At 33.3% G+C, this 15754-nt stretch overlaps 2 protein-coding genes across 2 annotated transcripts; one reads left to right on the top strand and one right to left on the bottom strand.

Annotated features, from left to right (window-relative positions):
- Positions 1 to 850: 850 nt before the first annotated feature.
- On the bottom strand, positions 851 to 4361 carry LOC102623074 (protein DETOXIFICATION 53). Its single transcript, XM_006481113.4, has 2 exons — positions 3842 to 4361; positions 851 to 2470 (listed from the first exon to the last, which is right to left on the bottom strand). The coding sequence occupies exons 1-2, from the start codon at positions 4019 to 4021 to the stop codon at positions 1076 to 1078; spliced, it is 1575 nt and encodes a 524-aa protein (XP_006481176.2). The 5' UTR covers positions 4022 to 4361; the 3' UTR covers positions 851 to 1075.
- Positions 4362 to 11628: 7267 nt separating this feature from the next.
- LOC107177443 (auxin-induced protein 10A5-like) lies at positions 11629 to 11946 on the top strand. The gene has a single exon (XM_015531216.1). The coding sequence runs from the start codon at positions 11629 to 11631 to the stop codon at positions 11944 to 11946; it is 318 nt and encodes a 105-aa protein (XP_015386702.1).
- The last annotated feature ends 3808 nt before the right edge of the window (positions 11947 to 15754 follow it).

Below are 15754 nucleotides of genomic sequence, written 5' to 3'. Positions count from 1 at the left end.
TATCATCAGATTGTCGAAAAGTTAATAAAATCAGATCATTTGACGGTGCTTAGAGTGTAAAGTATTGTACCCTAATTATATAAATAATAGATCCATCTACAATGTCTTACCCATAACCTAATTCCATCGAATGGTTAAACAAAATCGAATCATCCGATGATGCGGTGACTATAAGATAAAGTACTTTAATTATGCAAGAAACTCCTTACCCAAAACAACTCAGGGGTCCTTTTGTAATTTAACAAAGGAATAAAGCTTGCTGTGGAGAGTGGAGGCTGGAGGGGGAGACGCGAGCAAGCCAGCAACCAAACTAGCAAAAGCTCGAAGTTGAATGTTTATATTCAGACCCCAAAATGAAAAATAAAAAAAAGGAAAAAAAATCATGACTGTGAGTCTGTGAGAGGTTGGAGGGCGGAAGAGATCTGAGGTAATCTAAATTTCTTTATCTAATTCGCTTTCAATGTCAATTTAGTTTCGTATGTTAAAAAATGGAATGGATTTGGTGTTTCCACGCTGTCTGTCAAATTGTCAATGATCTGATTTGATTAGTTAGAATTATGCTAAAGTTCCGTTAAAATGGTGAATGTGTCGAGCAGACTCCACCCAAAAAAAAAAAAAAAAGAAATAATTCTTTGGTGGTCTGGTGTGTTAAATCAATCCAATCTTCTTCCATCGAAGATTATGGACTGGTCCTACAAATTTGCATGCACTGATCTTTTCCATTAATTCTTTGGTGGTCTGGTGTGTTAATAGAAGATGGACATCTTCTCTTTTGTAAAACTAATTTTCTAAGTGCACTAACAATTTTCTGCACACATTCAGGAAATGATAAATAATTGTCTTTTGCAAATTTCGAATGCAAGAATGCTTCTGCTTTGTTGATCACTAATTAAAAAAAAAAATCATTCAGGGATCTGTAACAGAGTGATTCAGCAATTTTTTTTTTTGTTTCCCCCATAGTCAAGAACATCAATGACCCAGCAATTTCTTGTCAGAAGGGATGTTTTGTACTGGTTTGTATGTTTTAGTCTACCTCTGAACCTGTCAAAATGTTGTCTTTGAGGCATCTTAATTTTTAGTTTTCGCTGCTAATTAATCCACTCTCTAAATCTTCCCCATCTCCTGCAGCGAGAGTCAGCTCGTCAGCCCTCTTAGCCTGAAGTTTCCAGTCTGTGCGGATCAATGTGTATACCATCAAACACACACAGGAGATCTGCGCTGACAGTAGCCCAAACCAGAGTCCTTGGAAGCCAACTTTGAATTTGAAAGTCAAGAGAACTGCAATTGGTAATCCAACGAGGTAGAATGAACATAAATTTATGCGTGCGCCATCTTTAGGACGTGCAGTTCCTGTTAAGACCCCGCAGGCAGCCGTTTGTGGAGAGTTTCCCATTTCACATAGACCTACGATTGGAAGTGCAACTGAAATCAAATCAAGAATCTGAGGCTCGTCCGTGAACAGCTTCCCCCACATTGATTTCAGGACGGTTGTGAAAACAAAGGCAGAGAGTCCTAAACCAAATGCCATGGTGATGCCAATTATGGCTGTCCACTGCGCACGCGAAGGTTGGCCAGCACCCAAGGCATGGCCAACCCGTGTTGTTAAACTGCAGCTTAATGCAAATGGGAACACATACAACAATGCTGTTGTTTGAATAAGGATGCCCATAGCTGCAACACAAGCCTCTGGATTGCTGAGTAAGCCGCAAAGAAACAGCATTATTTCATACCACCACCATTCCAAGCACACAGATATGCAGCTAGGAACTGCTAGTCCCAGCAATGGCCCCCAGCCTTGAAAGAATGAGAGAATTGTAAACCCATGCCAAGGTTTGAGTGAATTTTTCGACATGATCACATAGATTATCAATCCCAGGTTCAAATTAAATGTATTACAGGCCAGAGCCAATGCAACACCTTTGATCCCCAAATTTAGATGTATTGCCAGAATGTAGTTAATGGGAACGTGGAGGACGACAGCACAAACGGCAGCAATCGTAAGGGGAGCCGTGAGGCCTTGTGTTCGTAAAAAAGCCCTTATCGGATGGAGGACAGCTTGGGCTAACAATTCTGGAATGGAGAACACCATGTAAACTTTAGCAACTCTGGAGATATCAGGATCTTGTCCTAAGCGTAGGAAGATCGGTTCAGCATTTAGCCACACGAGTGCAATGGGTATACAAATAAGCAAGAGGAGGCACAGAGTTTTCTGATAGATTTGGCTGAGAACCGAGAATCGTTTGGCTCCGTAGGCTTGGCCACAAATTGGATCCATTCCCATAGCCAGGCCTTTGATGACTGAATTGCCTGTGATATTTGCACACCCAAGTGCCAGGGCGCCTCCAGCTAACTCTATTTTGCCTAAATGACTCAAAAATAGCATAGAAATCACTGATCTTGAATATATAAGCAGTGTTGTTAACACTATTGGGCCTGCAATTTTTCCCAGCACCAATACCTCCTCTCCAACCTGCATCAAATTCATATAGTTAAGTGTTAATAGCATACAAACCAAGTATACAGAAAGATTTAGAGCATATTTGGGGTTGAGGTGTTTACACTGTGTGAAATACAATCATTGATTATAAAATACTTTTAATAGTTATGCTTTTAAAATTAAGTGCTTTGAAAATCTAAGTACGTTCGGAACAAAGTCACATAATAGCTTAAGAATTGGACTTTTTGTTGTCTCCCTTTTGGCCAATGTTGGAATCAGACTACAGTTGGTGAAATGACAAATATTCGGTCACCTTAAAAATATAAAAAATAAAATAAAATAAAATAAGAATTGGAACTCAAGAGCCTTTTCGGTTTATTAAATTCCATGTGTGTCCAAAAGTAAAGTGCAAAAGAGCATGGTTAACTCCTTAAAAGTATGTACTGGAAATTATTCTACTGTGCCCATGAATAAAAATATTTTTAAAAACATAATTCTGTCACGTCAATAGATTTAAATAAGGATCTCGCCATCTATAATTATCATTTTTATAGGGCAAGGTGAAAACTTTTGAGAAGCATTTCATATTTTAATTGCCGGAAAATAAATGGGATTGGGTTTGGGATTCACAGGTTAATGGGTCCTTTTCGTACCCAAATGAAATTAAAAAACAAAATCAGTATGATTCAGTGAATATATAGGATTGATTTGAATGTAAAAACAAATGAATACCGTCTAAGTTGTTATGGCCACCGTCACTTCTAGTCAAAATACGTACAACAAATATTGCTTTCTCTATAAATAATTTTTTATTTTATTTTATGAAGTTTAAAAACAAAAAATGTAACGTAGTACAGAGTGATAGCCTAAAAGTGGAATCCACTACCCACCTGAATTACACAGTTCTTTGTATGGACAAAGCATATCGGTCAATATTTGAAAGTAGCACGTACTTGGTTTTGTTTAAGAAACAGAGCATCACGAATTCCCAATCATAACAACTAAGCTCAAAGAATCAACCAAACAGTAAGTACACTGACTGCTGGCAAGCTTTCTGGCCCAGAAATCAAGATTGAAACTATAACTCGTCTTCCTCGAAATAGGTATCTATCCATTTCCAAAACCCACCATCCCATTTCAGAAAACAAGCTCTTAATGGGAAAATCACTTATTTTCTGTCAGAGGGGTCGTCGTCTAGGGTTATTAAGTGTTTACACATTATGTATCATATGGGGTTAACGAGAAAAAAAGAATATTACTGGTGTAGGTTTGGTGAAAGCGCTTATTTGGTAAGAAAATCACTCTCCTTATATTCATAACTTGTTTCCAAAATAAGCATAAGCTAATTGAATTTTGACATGTGAAAAATGGACTGTAAATATGAAGAAGAAGAGAGAGGCTTGCCTCATTCAATGGCAGTCCACGGAGACCATTCACCGGAAGTTTTCTAAAAATTTCTTGAACGAATCTGCTTTCTGTTCTTCTTGCTCTTATTCTTTCTTCATTGTAATCCCCTTCTTTTGCAACGATAATTTGATCACCACTCACGATTTCTGATGACGCCGCTCCACTTCCCGGACACATTATTGTTCCGAAAAAGTTGACGAACAAAACAATGAAATTAATAAACCCAGAAACAATAGAACCAAGGCCAATTTTTCAAAGAATAAATATCTGGATTGTCGTTGGAAACATGTTAAAAATTTATTAATAACAAAATCTTAGCATATATGTGTGTGTGCATATATTTATGTGAAGGGAAAAAATCTTTATAAATAAAAAAGAATCCCAAAAGAGAAATATTGTGAAGTTGTGTTGAGTGCTTAAGCTTTCAAAGCAACGGCATTGGAAGTAATTTTGAAGAAAGAACAGAGAACTATGTGCATTGGGACATGAAAATAAAGGGACCTAAAAAGCTTGAACATACAAATCCTAGGCCTTGAAATTTATACTCAAGTTGATTGCGATATGGCCACTTAACTTTTTGCTGCATCCAGGAATCTTTATTGTCTTATACAGTGTCTATTTATTAAAAAAAAAGAGTTGATATATCAGTGGACAAAGCAAATAATACAGCACAGTGCTTTTTTATTTTTATTTTTATTTTTCATTTTGATTTCTTTTCCCTAGTCAATAAAATAGGGGAATTCTACACTGAAATATATACTATACAATTTGGCCACACTCTAAGAGGCCACAAATTATGGATCATTGTTTTCAATTTTTTTTTAATTAAACACAAATACAAACTACTCAAACCTAAGACCTAAGCTTTAAAAAGATTGCCCACTAACGAATAAAACTAGGGCCTTGGTTGAAATGATGGAAGCATTTGGTATGACTTAAGTATATATTTTTTTTAATTAGAATTGAAAATGCTTTTAAATAGTGGCGTGAGTTGCTTAATTATCAAACTGAGGGCATTTGAATTGCTATTAAGTGCTTTTATTGATATGGTTGTAGGATCAAGGCTAAGACGCTGAGTATATATATAACTACCCAATAGATCACTCAACATGTCGCGAGAGCTAATATATCTATAGAGTTTTAAAGAAATGATGAATTTTGAATTATTTATTTTCCCATTAACTAATTATCTTTATATTATTCTCTTATGTTCAAAAACTTCAAGCTACCTTATTTTTGTTCAAAAAATGAATAAAAAAATAAGATTTAACAGAAGATGAGGTGTAAATTGAGATTTTTAAAAGTAAGGAGAATGATTTAACAATAATTAATTTATAGGAGATAATTTAAAATTAACCCTCTAAAAAAGTTAATTAAAAATCATTAACTAATTAATTCTCATAATGCATATTGTTACCCTTACATGAGATGAATTATTGCATAATTAATTTTCACATAAAAATAAGCTTAATTTTCACATACCGGCTCCGGACCTGTAGATTTGGATTGATTTAGACCTGTCACTTGCTGCATTTTAATGCAATTGCTACAAATGGGGAATCAATATCTTCTTATCAGATTTTTTTTCACGTTATGGGTTTATAATAAAACACACTTAGAATTGTACGTGGACAAATTAAAAAGAGGAATAAAAAGATCTTTCACATGATTTCCCTAAAGCCAAGAATGATGCTGTCTGCAATATTTCTGGATTCTACTGCTTGGCTGTTTTCCCATTTCATCAGTTATTTGATAGTAAACGATTTCTCAAGTTTACCAAATTTTATCTTTTTATATTATGAGTTTCATAGATTGCATTAATGTCGCTTAATACAAACTCAGTTGAGATGATCACAAAATTTGGTCCCAACAATTTAAAAGTTATACTGTTCATTGGGAGGAGTCAAATTTCGATATTAATTTTTCCGCGAGTAAGTTCATCTTCGTGGGCAGTGTCAAAACGCGTAATGGTAATTAATAATTAGAAAGAAGAAGAAGGAAAAAAAAAAAAGCTACCAAGTACCAACATTGCATCTCTAAAAGTAGACAAGTGTTAGGATACCCATACATTCGATTCGAATAATAGGAAGTCCTCCAGCCAAGAGGCCGACTTTCAGTTAGTCAGCCAAAATCCTTTACCAAACTTTTTCTTTTCTCTTTTTTTTTTTGGGGGGGGGTTTTTTTTTTTGGTTCGTTTTAGCATGGAAGAGGTAATATCGTGAATTTAATGAAGGTCCGAAGAAATTGAAATAGGTGAATTATTGAGACAAAATGATCACGTACGTTAGAGTTTGAACACAAAAAAATTTATTTTAATACCAGGTTAAATGAATTATATGATTTTCAAACTTAAGCTAGTAGGTAAGAATTCAAAATTGAAACGATAATTAAAGTTAAATCAAGAGGGTTGATTAAGAAATAAAATAGAGAGAAAAAAGTCTAAAATCTACTTTTGCATTGTGCCCAACAATAAGCATTATGCAATAAAGCAAAAAGGTTAAAGACATCAAATCACACTAAAAATTAATTAATTTTGAGACGGGGCAATAATATGTGGGTGGATTTTAAAGTTTCCTAGGCATGGCTAAACTTAGCACAAAAGTGTAAAGCCTTCTCTACCAGAAGAATTCATATTATGCAAACGAAGCTCTATCATCTTTGTTATCTTTAACTTGTTTCCTACATAGAACATGTAATATATATAATTGAACTTAAGAGTCAAAATTAATCATAGATTCCTCTTGCGACGTATACCTAACTTAGCCAGAAAAGAAGATGACAGTGATTGTAAGTGGGAAATGATCTTTGTCCCCACATGAAATTGCTGCCTTTCGAAATCAAAAAATTTAGCTGATCAGGCATGCGCATTAATGCAATTAAGAATCCAAATTAAATAAATATAATTACAGCTTATTTAACTTAACTTTTCGGTTTAAGTCAGTTCATTTCTGACAGATTACAAGATTTAAGGTGAGATTTAGCCCCTCTGTCGCTCAACATGGTCACTTTCTTTTCAAGTTGGTCCTCGCAAACTGCTGTAAGGTCTTAGCTGTGCTGAGTACGATTTGCTTTTCTTTCATGGGACTTAAACTCACTAAGCTCACTATAAATGGAAAAGAATATTTCTACTTTCACACATTTCTATCTTGAAAAAAAAAATAAAATGGTGGGTGGAGCACTCTTTATTAATATCTTTATAATATTACATAATAAAGATCAAGCTTAAGCCTTTTTCAGCCTTTGGAATTTTTTTTAAAGGACTCCTTTGAATTAAAAAAAGGAAAAATATTAAAGCTCCTTATCATATTTCCCTTCTTACTGCTGTTGTGTGTGTGTGTGTATGTATGTTTATGTGTGTATGGGTGTGTATAAAAAAAGAGAGAATAACTTTTCAAGAAAGGATTCATGACTATATTAAAATCATAGATGACTTAAAAGACAATAAAATACAAACTCTAATGCAATGTATTTTATCTTTCAGTATATTAAAATTTATATTTTTTTATCTTTAACTTATTCAAGACTCTAATATCGTCAGAAATCCTTAATTAGAAATTTACACTCTCTCTTTTCATATATATGGAGTAATGTTACTATAAGAGATTCTTTACTTTATTAAAGTAAAGAATGTTTAAGAATAGAATATTAAAATACACAACCAAAAAAGTTAATAGTTAACAGTTTCTTTAGCAGAAAAAGAAGTTTAATTGGATCGGTTTTCAAACATGAGTGAAGAAATAACGTGTTTTGATTAAGAATAAGTGGTTGGATCATATTTTTTTCAAAATAAGTTATATTGAACCATTTCGAACTCTCATCACATGAGTAGGAAGAAGATTAAATTATTTTTAGACTAAATAAAAAAAAAATTATACAGAATCATTCTACTTGCCTTTCCATTGTTAATTTTAGAGTCTAAAAGTCGAGTTCCTATCACAGACTTTACTTCTTTACACCTAGGATTTGTTCCTTTTAGGATCTCTGAGTAAGAGCCACCATTATGTTGGTAGTATGGCTTTTCAATTGAAAGAATACATGTTTTTTTTCCCCCCAAAAAAAATGCTGCTAGAAGTATGGGAACTAATAAAAAGTAGGTTTAGCCATGAGTACCCTTTTCTTATCGATTGGTTCTTATAACTTCAATTATTTGAGGTTTATTAACAAAATGATGATGGCATATAGTGCCCATGTCTCCTTTTATCCTCACAGTCACCTAATATTGTTAATTCAACTTCAATTTTAGGCGATTCTTTTTTCTCTATTTACCTCTGGCTCTGAATGTCTTGATAGAGACAAGTTTCAAATAATTGTTTGATGACTCAAGTGCTTCAGCTGCGGCTTCATTATACGCACGTCACGTATATACTTTGGAATAAAATTTCATATATGAGCCAATAAGATTTGATCGAACTCAAAACTTTTGTTTCAGATTGGGATGTAAAGAATATATTTTGTATGCCGGGTCTGATGAGCCATTATTGGAAGCCATGCATTAATCAAAGTTTTGAAAATGTACATAAATCGGCACAAGAGAATGATTGTATTACCATTTCTTAATAATTAATCAAAGTAATAATAATCTCTTTGAAACAGAATAAGTTCAGCGCTGGCAACATGAAGCCAAATTAAAACAAGTGGGTAGATAGCTTTGGCAACAAAAAGGATTAAATTACGTTGGGAATTGACAGCAATACTAATAACCAAATACATTAAAATCGCTCAGCAGGAACCTTTGCCTTCTGGTCCCGTAACCTAAAACTTGCTGCTTGTTAAGGATCTTTATGCTTCTTTAGTTGTTTTAACAAAGTAATTTTATAAAGAGAGCCGTACTTTATTTCTGCATGCGTGCTAAGTCAAAAAATTGCATTTGCATGTTTGCATTCAATCGGGACCAGGACCTTAACGGTACGAAAGATGCCAGATTGGCCAACCAAAGCTTCAGCATATGCAATCCGAAAATTCTGAAACTCTTGCACCAACTTGTCCATTTCATTCAAGCAGCAAAGATGTGGGCAATTAATTTGATAATTTGTATTGCATTTCTTTTAACATTAATTAACCTACTTTCTTTTTGTTTTTTAATGAATTTTAATTGACTGTCTCTACAACTTCGTTCATGTATTCATCACTCTTTGTTGATAATCAAAAACTCTTGAGACAACATGAAATGATGACATTGCTTTTCTTTTTCAATTAAAGGGTAGTAATAAATATGTTTGTTTGGCTTTGCTGAGTATTTTAAATGTTTAATTGTGAGGGTCATATGGAAAAATTAATTATTACACATCATTAAGTTATATTATCTCATTTAACTAAAATATTTTAATTTTCTATTTGGATAATGTTTTTCCTTGAAAGTAATTAACAAATCCCATAAGATGATAATAAAAACTGATTGCAAACACTTTATGAATTAGTTTATATGTGTATATAATTTGGAGGGAATAAGGCATACCCTATAGGTAAATGGTCTCCACATGGTTAAGGTTTTGCCTCAGCTTAATTACACGACAAAACATACTCCTCCTGCTTAACTTATTCTTAACTTTACATTAAGTGAGTTTAAAGTAGATGATTAATGTATTAACTAAACTATTTAAATATCTTCTAATGTAAGTGCATGCACTCTGAACATACGAATAAGAGTTCACTTAAACAAATATTTAAACAACTAATGTTCGTTTCTAAAACTTTGTATGTTCAATCTTTTATTATTCAAACAAAACCTAGCTAGATGTTTTATACCAAGGCAGTTTGCTTCCAGATCTGATTATTAGTCTACAACTGCTGTATGAAAGTTCAAGTGATTTCACATTTTCACTCCAAAGTTATCTGATGAAAAATCTATATGATCCTTGTTATTTTGGTAAAATCAATAACTTGAAATAATTCAGATTTGCTATTGTTATAAATTTTTATTCTAGAGTTATAGCTTCCATTTTTTTAGCAACGGTAGTTTTTAAGTTACAACACATAATATTTATTTCAAATTACTTACATTCTTTTTTTTTTCTTTTCTTTTTTAAGATAATTTGCATAGCATAGCATAAATTTATTGATAAATACTTTTGAATAAAATCTACAGGACTTAAAACTTAATCCAATGTCTTTGGGGATTTATCTGATCTCTTAAAGTCGAAATCCAGTCGAGAAAATCAACTCTCAAAGAAGAAAAGAAACATACTTCCACATAATTATAGGAAGATTCAAATTTTTGACCTCAACAATAAGGTAAAGAAATGTTGTCCGCTGAATTAAGAGGATATCATATCCCACAACCTACAATTTTTATAACAAATTTGAAAATTTTTTTTCCCCCACCTTTTTAAATATAGCTGTGAGGATAAAATCATATAGCTAGAGTACCTTCTATAAATGTGGTTATCAACAGCTTTTTCGGAAGGAAAAAAAAAAAATGCTTTCGTAGATATACTTTCGAGAAAAGAGAACACTTTTCCCGGACATCCCCTTGATCAATAAAGCCCTGTCATTCATTTTCCCACCCGAACTTTAAAAAGCCCTTGTGAGCCGAGAAAAAGTTGAAGACACTGTATGTGTTTGGTTTTATTTTTTATTTTTTAAAATAACTTTGTATTCGTAGATTCACCGCAGTGGGGACAAGCAATGCTCCCTCCATTGTCATCCCACTTTCTTTGATTTTTTTTTTTTTTATTTTTCAATCAGGAAAACGTCTAATCAAAACTAGTGGGTCCATCCATTTCGAAAAACAAATTGTTTTTGCTTTCGGGTTGATGATGATGATGATGATGATGATGATGCACCAAAAACTGGCTGTTGCCATTTGCTGCAAACTCAAATTATGACAAATGGCACTTTTGTTGTAAAGTCAAAACCTAGATGCTGCCTTGTGTTGTCGCAGCAACACCTGTACATGTCATGAATTTAGCAGCAAAAACAGTTATTTCGACATCCTCAAGATTCATCGCAGCAGAAACACAATACCACAACCCCAACACGCGCGCACACAGCTCTGCAGAAGAAAGTCTCCAAATCTCTGTATTTTATGATAATGTATATATATAAATTAAAAAGAAAAGATATTATTATTCCTTTTTTTGTTCTTTTTTTTTGGGTCCTAGCTAGGTACACAGCCTGCTATAAGCCAGCGTGCTCAAGTCACCGACCAACAAATTAATTTATAGAATCGGCGGCCATGTGATTATGTAAGAATTAATTAAAGTTCCAATAAAAATAAATAAATAAATAAGGCAAGTTGAAATAAAAATTATGATTTCAATCTGTTTTCATAAACTTGTCTGAAATAACAAGAGTGAACGTTGCTAAATGCACCCCACCAGTCTCCCCATACCCCAAACTTGCAAGCAAATGCAGCAGTTGTAACTCATTTAGAAAAGGGTTTGATTAGGATATAAGTAACGTTCTTTCAGCCATTTTTTTTCTTTCTTATTTTTTTTTAAATGTTACATTAATATATCTAAAATCTGTCTTAAATTAAATATATCTCGGTGATCTTAAGTAAGTTTTTAGCATGAAATAATGCGGACTGATGAGAATGGGCTTTCTTTTGATCGTTTTGTTCTAGGCCCAAGTTTGATCCAATCTACAAATGTGGAAAGTGGGCCTGCTTGGAAACTTGCTACTGCATCGACCGCTTGGATAACTAGTACGCAACCAAATTAGCATCCAAGAAGGAAACCAAATTCCTATACCCACAAGGTTTTGCCGCCTATAACTATAAATATGTCATTAGCCCATGCAACTCTTCCGTTCTCATCATCAAATTTATTAAGCCAAAAATGAAGATGGGTTCTGTTTTCAAGAAAACCTTCGGTGGAAGCCATTTGAAGAACCCTAATTACAAGCGGCTCTCGGTGGCTGATCACGATGCTGAGGAATCTGTTGGCATAATTTACAGAGCCGGTTACGTGCCGTTTTACGTCGGTGAAGAAGAGAAGAGATACCAAGTTCCTGTGAAGTTTGTACACTTTCCTCCATTTAGGGAACTGATGAAGCAGTCGTACGATCATGATGTGTATGACATGAAAATCAACGGTCCCATAAAACTTGCATGTACCCCCAAGGCATTTGAAGAGACATTGAAGCTTGCAAAGAAACTTTAGCGGGCATGCAGAAGCAGCGGCTCAATCGGAGAGCGGCCACTTTACTATATTTCATTTTGTTGAAGTCAAAAAATAAAATTGAAGGCTTTTTTGGCCAAAGAATAGAATTTGTCAATAAACTTGATAAATTGGCAAACATTGGATAATTTGTCAATTAACTTGACAAATTGGCCAAAGCAATACCCAACACTTTGACAAATTGCAAAGGGGTTGGTGCAGTAGTGCCATTGTTTTCTCTATAAATAGACGACACTCTTTCCATTCTAATCATCCCAAAATTTGAGAGTTTAAGAGAAATTGCAAGTGAAATAATTCTAGAATTCTGAGAGTGTGAGCAATTGAAGTGTGTGTGTGTGTGAGTGCTTTGGGTGTATTTAGGTTTTAGGAAGTGAAGTTTTCATTACTCAAATATTGTACTCCAATAATTGTTAGTAATACAATTATTGTTCTCTTGCTCCCGGAGACGTAGGCATAATTGCCGAACCACATAATTCTTGTGTTCTTTATTTTTTGTAATTATTTAGTGCGTTTGATTCCACATTTCGTGTGCAACACTTTTTTCTTGCTATTGTTTTCCCACTGTATTAATTTTTGAGAAAGAAGAGATTGGTTAATGTGAATTCTTTGTATTCTTTTTAATCAAGAAACAAAAATGTTAATATTCTTTTATATTCTTTACTGTTGCAAAAGCTTGCAAAGTTGCATGCGCGTCGAAGCAATTAAGTTAATTTGCCAGGAGCTTTTAGATGGATGATTCGACCTCAAAGGAACTTCCATTGAATGGATTAAGTCGATTTATTCGCTCAGCAGCTTTCTAAATGATACATAAGCTTAATTATTGATGAATATATCCAACGAAATCAAAACTTTAGATTCTTTATTCTTCCCCAAATTCTTTGTTTTTAAATATTAATTTTTTCGCCATTTCAAACAAAACAATGATTTTAATATACTTTTATTTTATATAAAACACTCAACAGACTACTTCGATCCACTCAAGTATTACAATAGAGGATTCAAGTTTATCATTAGGTGTTTTTTTTTTAACATCAAATTATTAGTTTATTATTTGTTTCATTTAATCATCTTTGGAGTCATTATGCTGCAGGAAAATATTACTAATACCTATAAAGGTCACCCTAGTAATTATATATTTAATAACTGTCGGTCCAATGTTACAAGAGGATTTTAATCATAAATTACAATTATTTATCCATGAGCCTTTTGGATAGTAGAATATTAATTTTATTAGTTATGAAGTTCAATATCTAATAGATAAATGACACATAATAGTTGGATTCAGATTGGAACTCAACTATTAGAATCTCGAGCATTATTAATAAAATATATATTTAAATAATAATATTAATTAAATAAATTTTGGATTCAAACAAGTTTATTTGACTCATCATCTAAGTTAAAAAAAGTAATACAGATAGGAGTTAAAAATTTAATTTGAATTTTATAAAAAAATTATCTAATGAAGTTTTATGAAAATTTATGAAAAAAAGGAAAAAAAAAACAATATTTAGGCTAATTATGATAAAAATTAAAATTTGGGTAGTTGCGTGTACTGTTGAACCATAATGAATAACAAAGACAATTCTATGAATCAAGATTTGACAAAGAACTAACAAAAGAACTTCTGCTTCTGCAAGAAAGAGGAGCGGTTAGTTAGGATAGCAGAAAAGATGAAAAAAGAATTCCAACTCTCTAGTCTAGAGAGAGAGAGGAAAAGGATTCCTATTTCATGGTCCACCATGTAACAAAAGAATAGACAAAATACCAAACAAGCAGAAGTATTAAAACTTACAACTTTATTGCGTTAGAAAATACAACAAAAGCCCAACTCCATAGAGCAGACATCACAAGCTTCGAAATTACACTAATAAAAGAAAAGAGGCAGATGGAAATGACCATTGCATGAAGAAGCAACAACAACAAATGTAGCGGCTCCCGTCAATTCCACTTTATGATTCAAGTCTTGGATTTGGATCTTGCATTAGCAAATTTTTTACTCATCTTAGCCAATTCTGCTTTCAGCTTAGTCACAAGAGTTTTCTCCTCACTCAAGCCGTCAAGCGTCTCTCCAATTCAGCAATCGTTCTTTCAGAAGCTTAAGCTGACTCAAGCAGCCCGTGTTTCTCTCCATCTCCAGTGTTCTCATTCTCCTCTTTGATGTTTGGATAGAGCAACCAAGCTTAAAAGAAAGAAACGAAAAATATTATCACTCAGTGGTTTCCCATACCAAAAATGGCACCAAGATAAAAAATGGTTAACAGACCTGGCGGAAGAAATAAAACATGGTAATGTATCACAAGGATCAGAATTCTTGATGTATCTCGCCTCCAACTTGATTTTTGCAGCAGCCTGTGATGATGATGCTGTGGTTAAATATTGTGGTCTGTCCCCAAGTAATCTTCTCAAGACCGGGTACCTACAAAACATTTTCTTTTTGCAAGCACCATTGTTAACAGGAGGCATGGCTAAAAGAAGGGGAAAAAAATTGGATGGGCCATGACAGTCTTTCAAAGTATAATGCCACCACGATAGGTAAGAGCAAAAATACTTAGCAGTTCAGTAAGTATTCAGAATTTGATTTAGCATATATGAGCATATACAGGACCATGCAATATAATGAATAAGACTATGTTCTATGAGAATGTAAACTTTAATAGTAGAACAACACCGTTTAATTCACATTATAACAAGAAGAGCTGGCGAGTACAAACCACTGAATTAACAAAATACAAATATATACTTGTAATCTTTGCACATGCTTTATGATTAAAACTTTAAACACATGTAACTACAATCGTCTTGTTACTAAATTCATAATCACTCTTAACATATATATATACAAACAGGGCTTGCAACAGCATAGCATTTTTAAGTTATCATGAAAGGTATATTCGTTTTTCAAAAGGGAATAGAAGATATATTTTACCTGAGTGATCAGCCCAAGATCAACATAACTTGATAATCCCGCAAGTTTAAAGCAGTAACTCGTTCTTGGCCGGAGCTAAAGTCGTCAATTACTATGCACGTAATTGGCCTCTCGGCTAGAGTTGAGAATTGATTTTTTTTTTTTAAAAAAAAAAACGCGGTGAACAGTAACATGGTTTGAACAATATTATCAGTTTGGTTATAAATAGAAGAGCATTTCATAAGTTTTATCATTCCAAAAAATTCATTTCCTCTTGTATTTAAAGATAATTTGAGAGTTGAATATAATTACTCTTAAATTGAGAGTTTTGGGTGTATTTGAGGCTTGGGTGAGAGAAATTATTTCTGAGAGTGTGGTTGTAATAATTTTTCACATAATAAATAGTTTTCTCTGGTTGTCTTTTTTACAACGGCCGTGGTTTTTCTTTGAATTTAGAGTTTTCCACGTAAATCTTGTGTTGTAGGATTAATATTATTCTCAATTTAATTTTTTTATTGATTTGTTACTTGACAAATTACTTGAAGTGATTTTGAGAGGAAGCTTAATTTCCTAACAGCTAGATTGTTATTTCTTTCAAGAATGGAGATGTGGGTTTTTGAGGATTAGCATTTGACGGTGAGAAAAAAATGATTCAATCCACCTGGAGTCGGAGAATAAACTAAAAGTCTGCTCAGCTCTTTGTTACCTTCGCAATCGTTTGTGTGGTCACCAAATGGTTCACATCTATTTATTTGGATAAATTTTGAGAGGGTTACCACTATTGTTTGAATAATGTTATTTGCACTATTACTCTAGTTGTTTTGTTCAAATATGGACTATATGTTGTATATTAAAATTTTGAATTAACCAAACAGTGCTCCC

Source organism: Citrus sinensis, chromosome 6 (genome assembly GCF_022201045.2).
Source record: "Citrus sinensis cultivar Valencia sweet orange chromosome 6, DVS_A1.0, whole genome shotgun sequence".
NCBI classification, from domain to species: domain Eukaryota; kingdom Viridiplantae; phylum Streptophyta; class Magnoliopsida; order Sapindales; family Rutaceae; genus Citrus; species Citrus sinensis.
The sequence above is the reverse complement of the archived record's forward strand: the minus strand, read 5'-3'. Positions and strand labels throughout refer to the sequence as shown.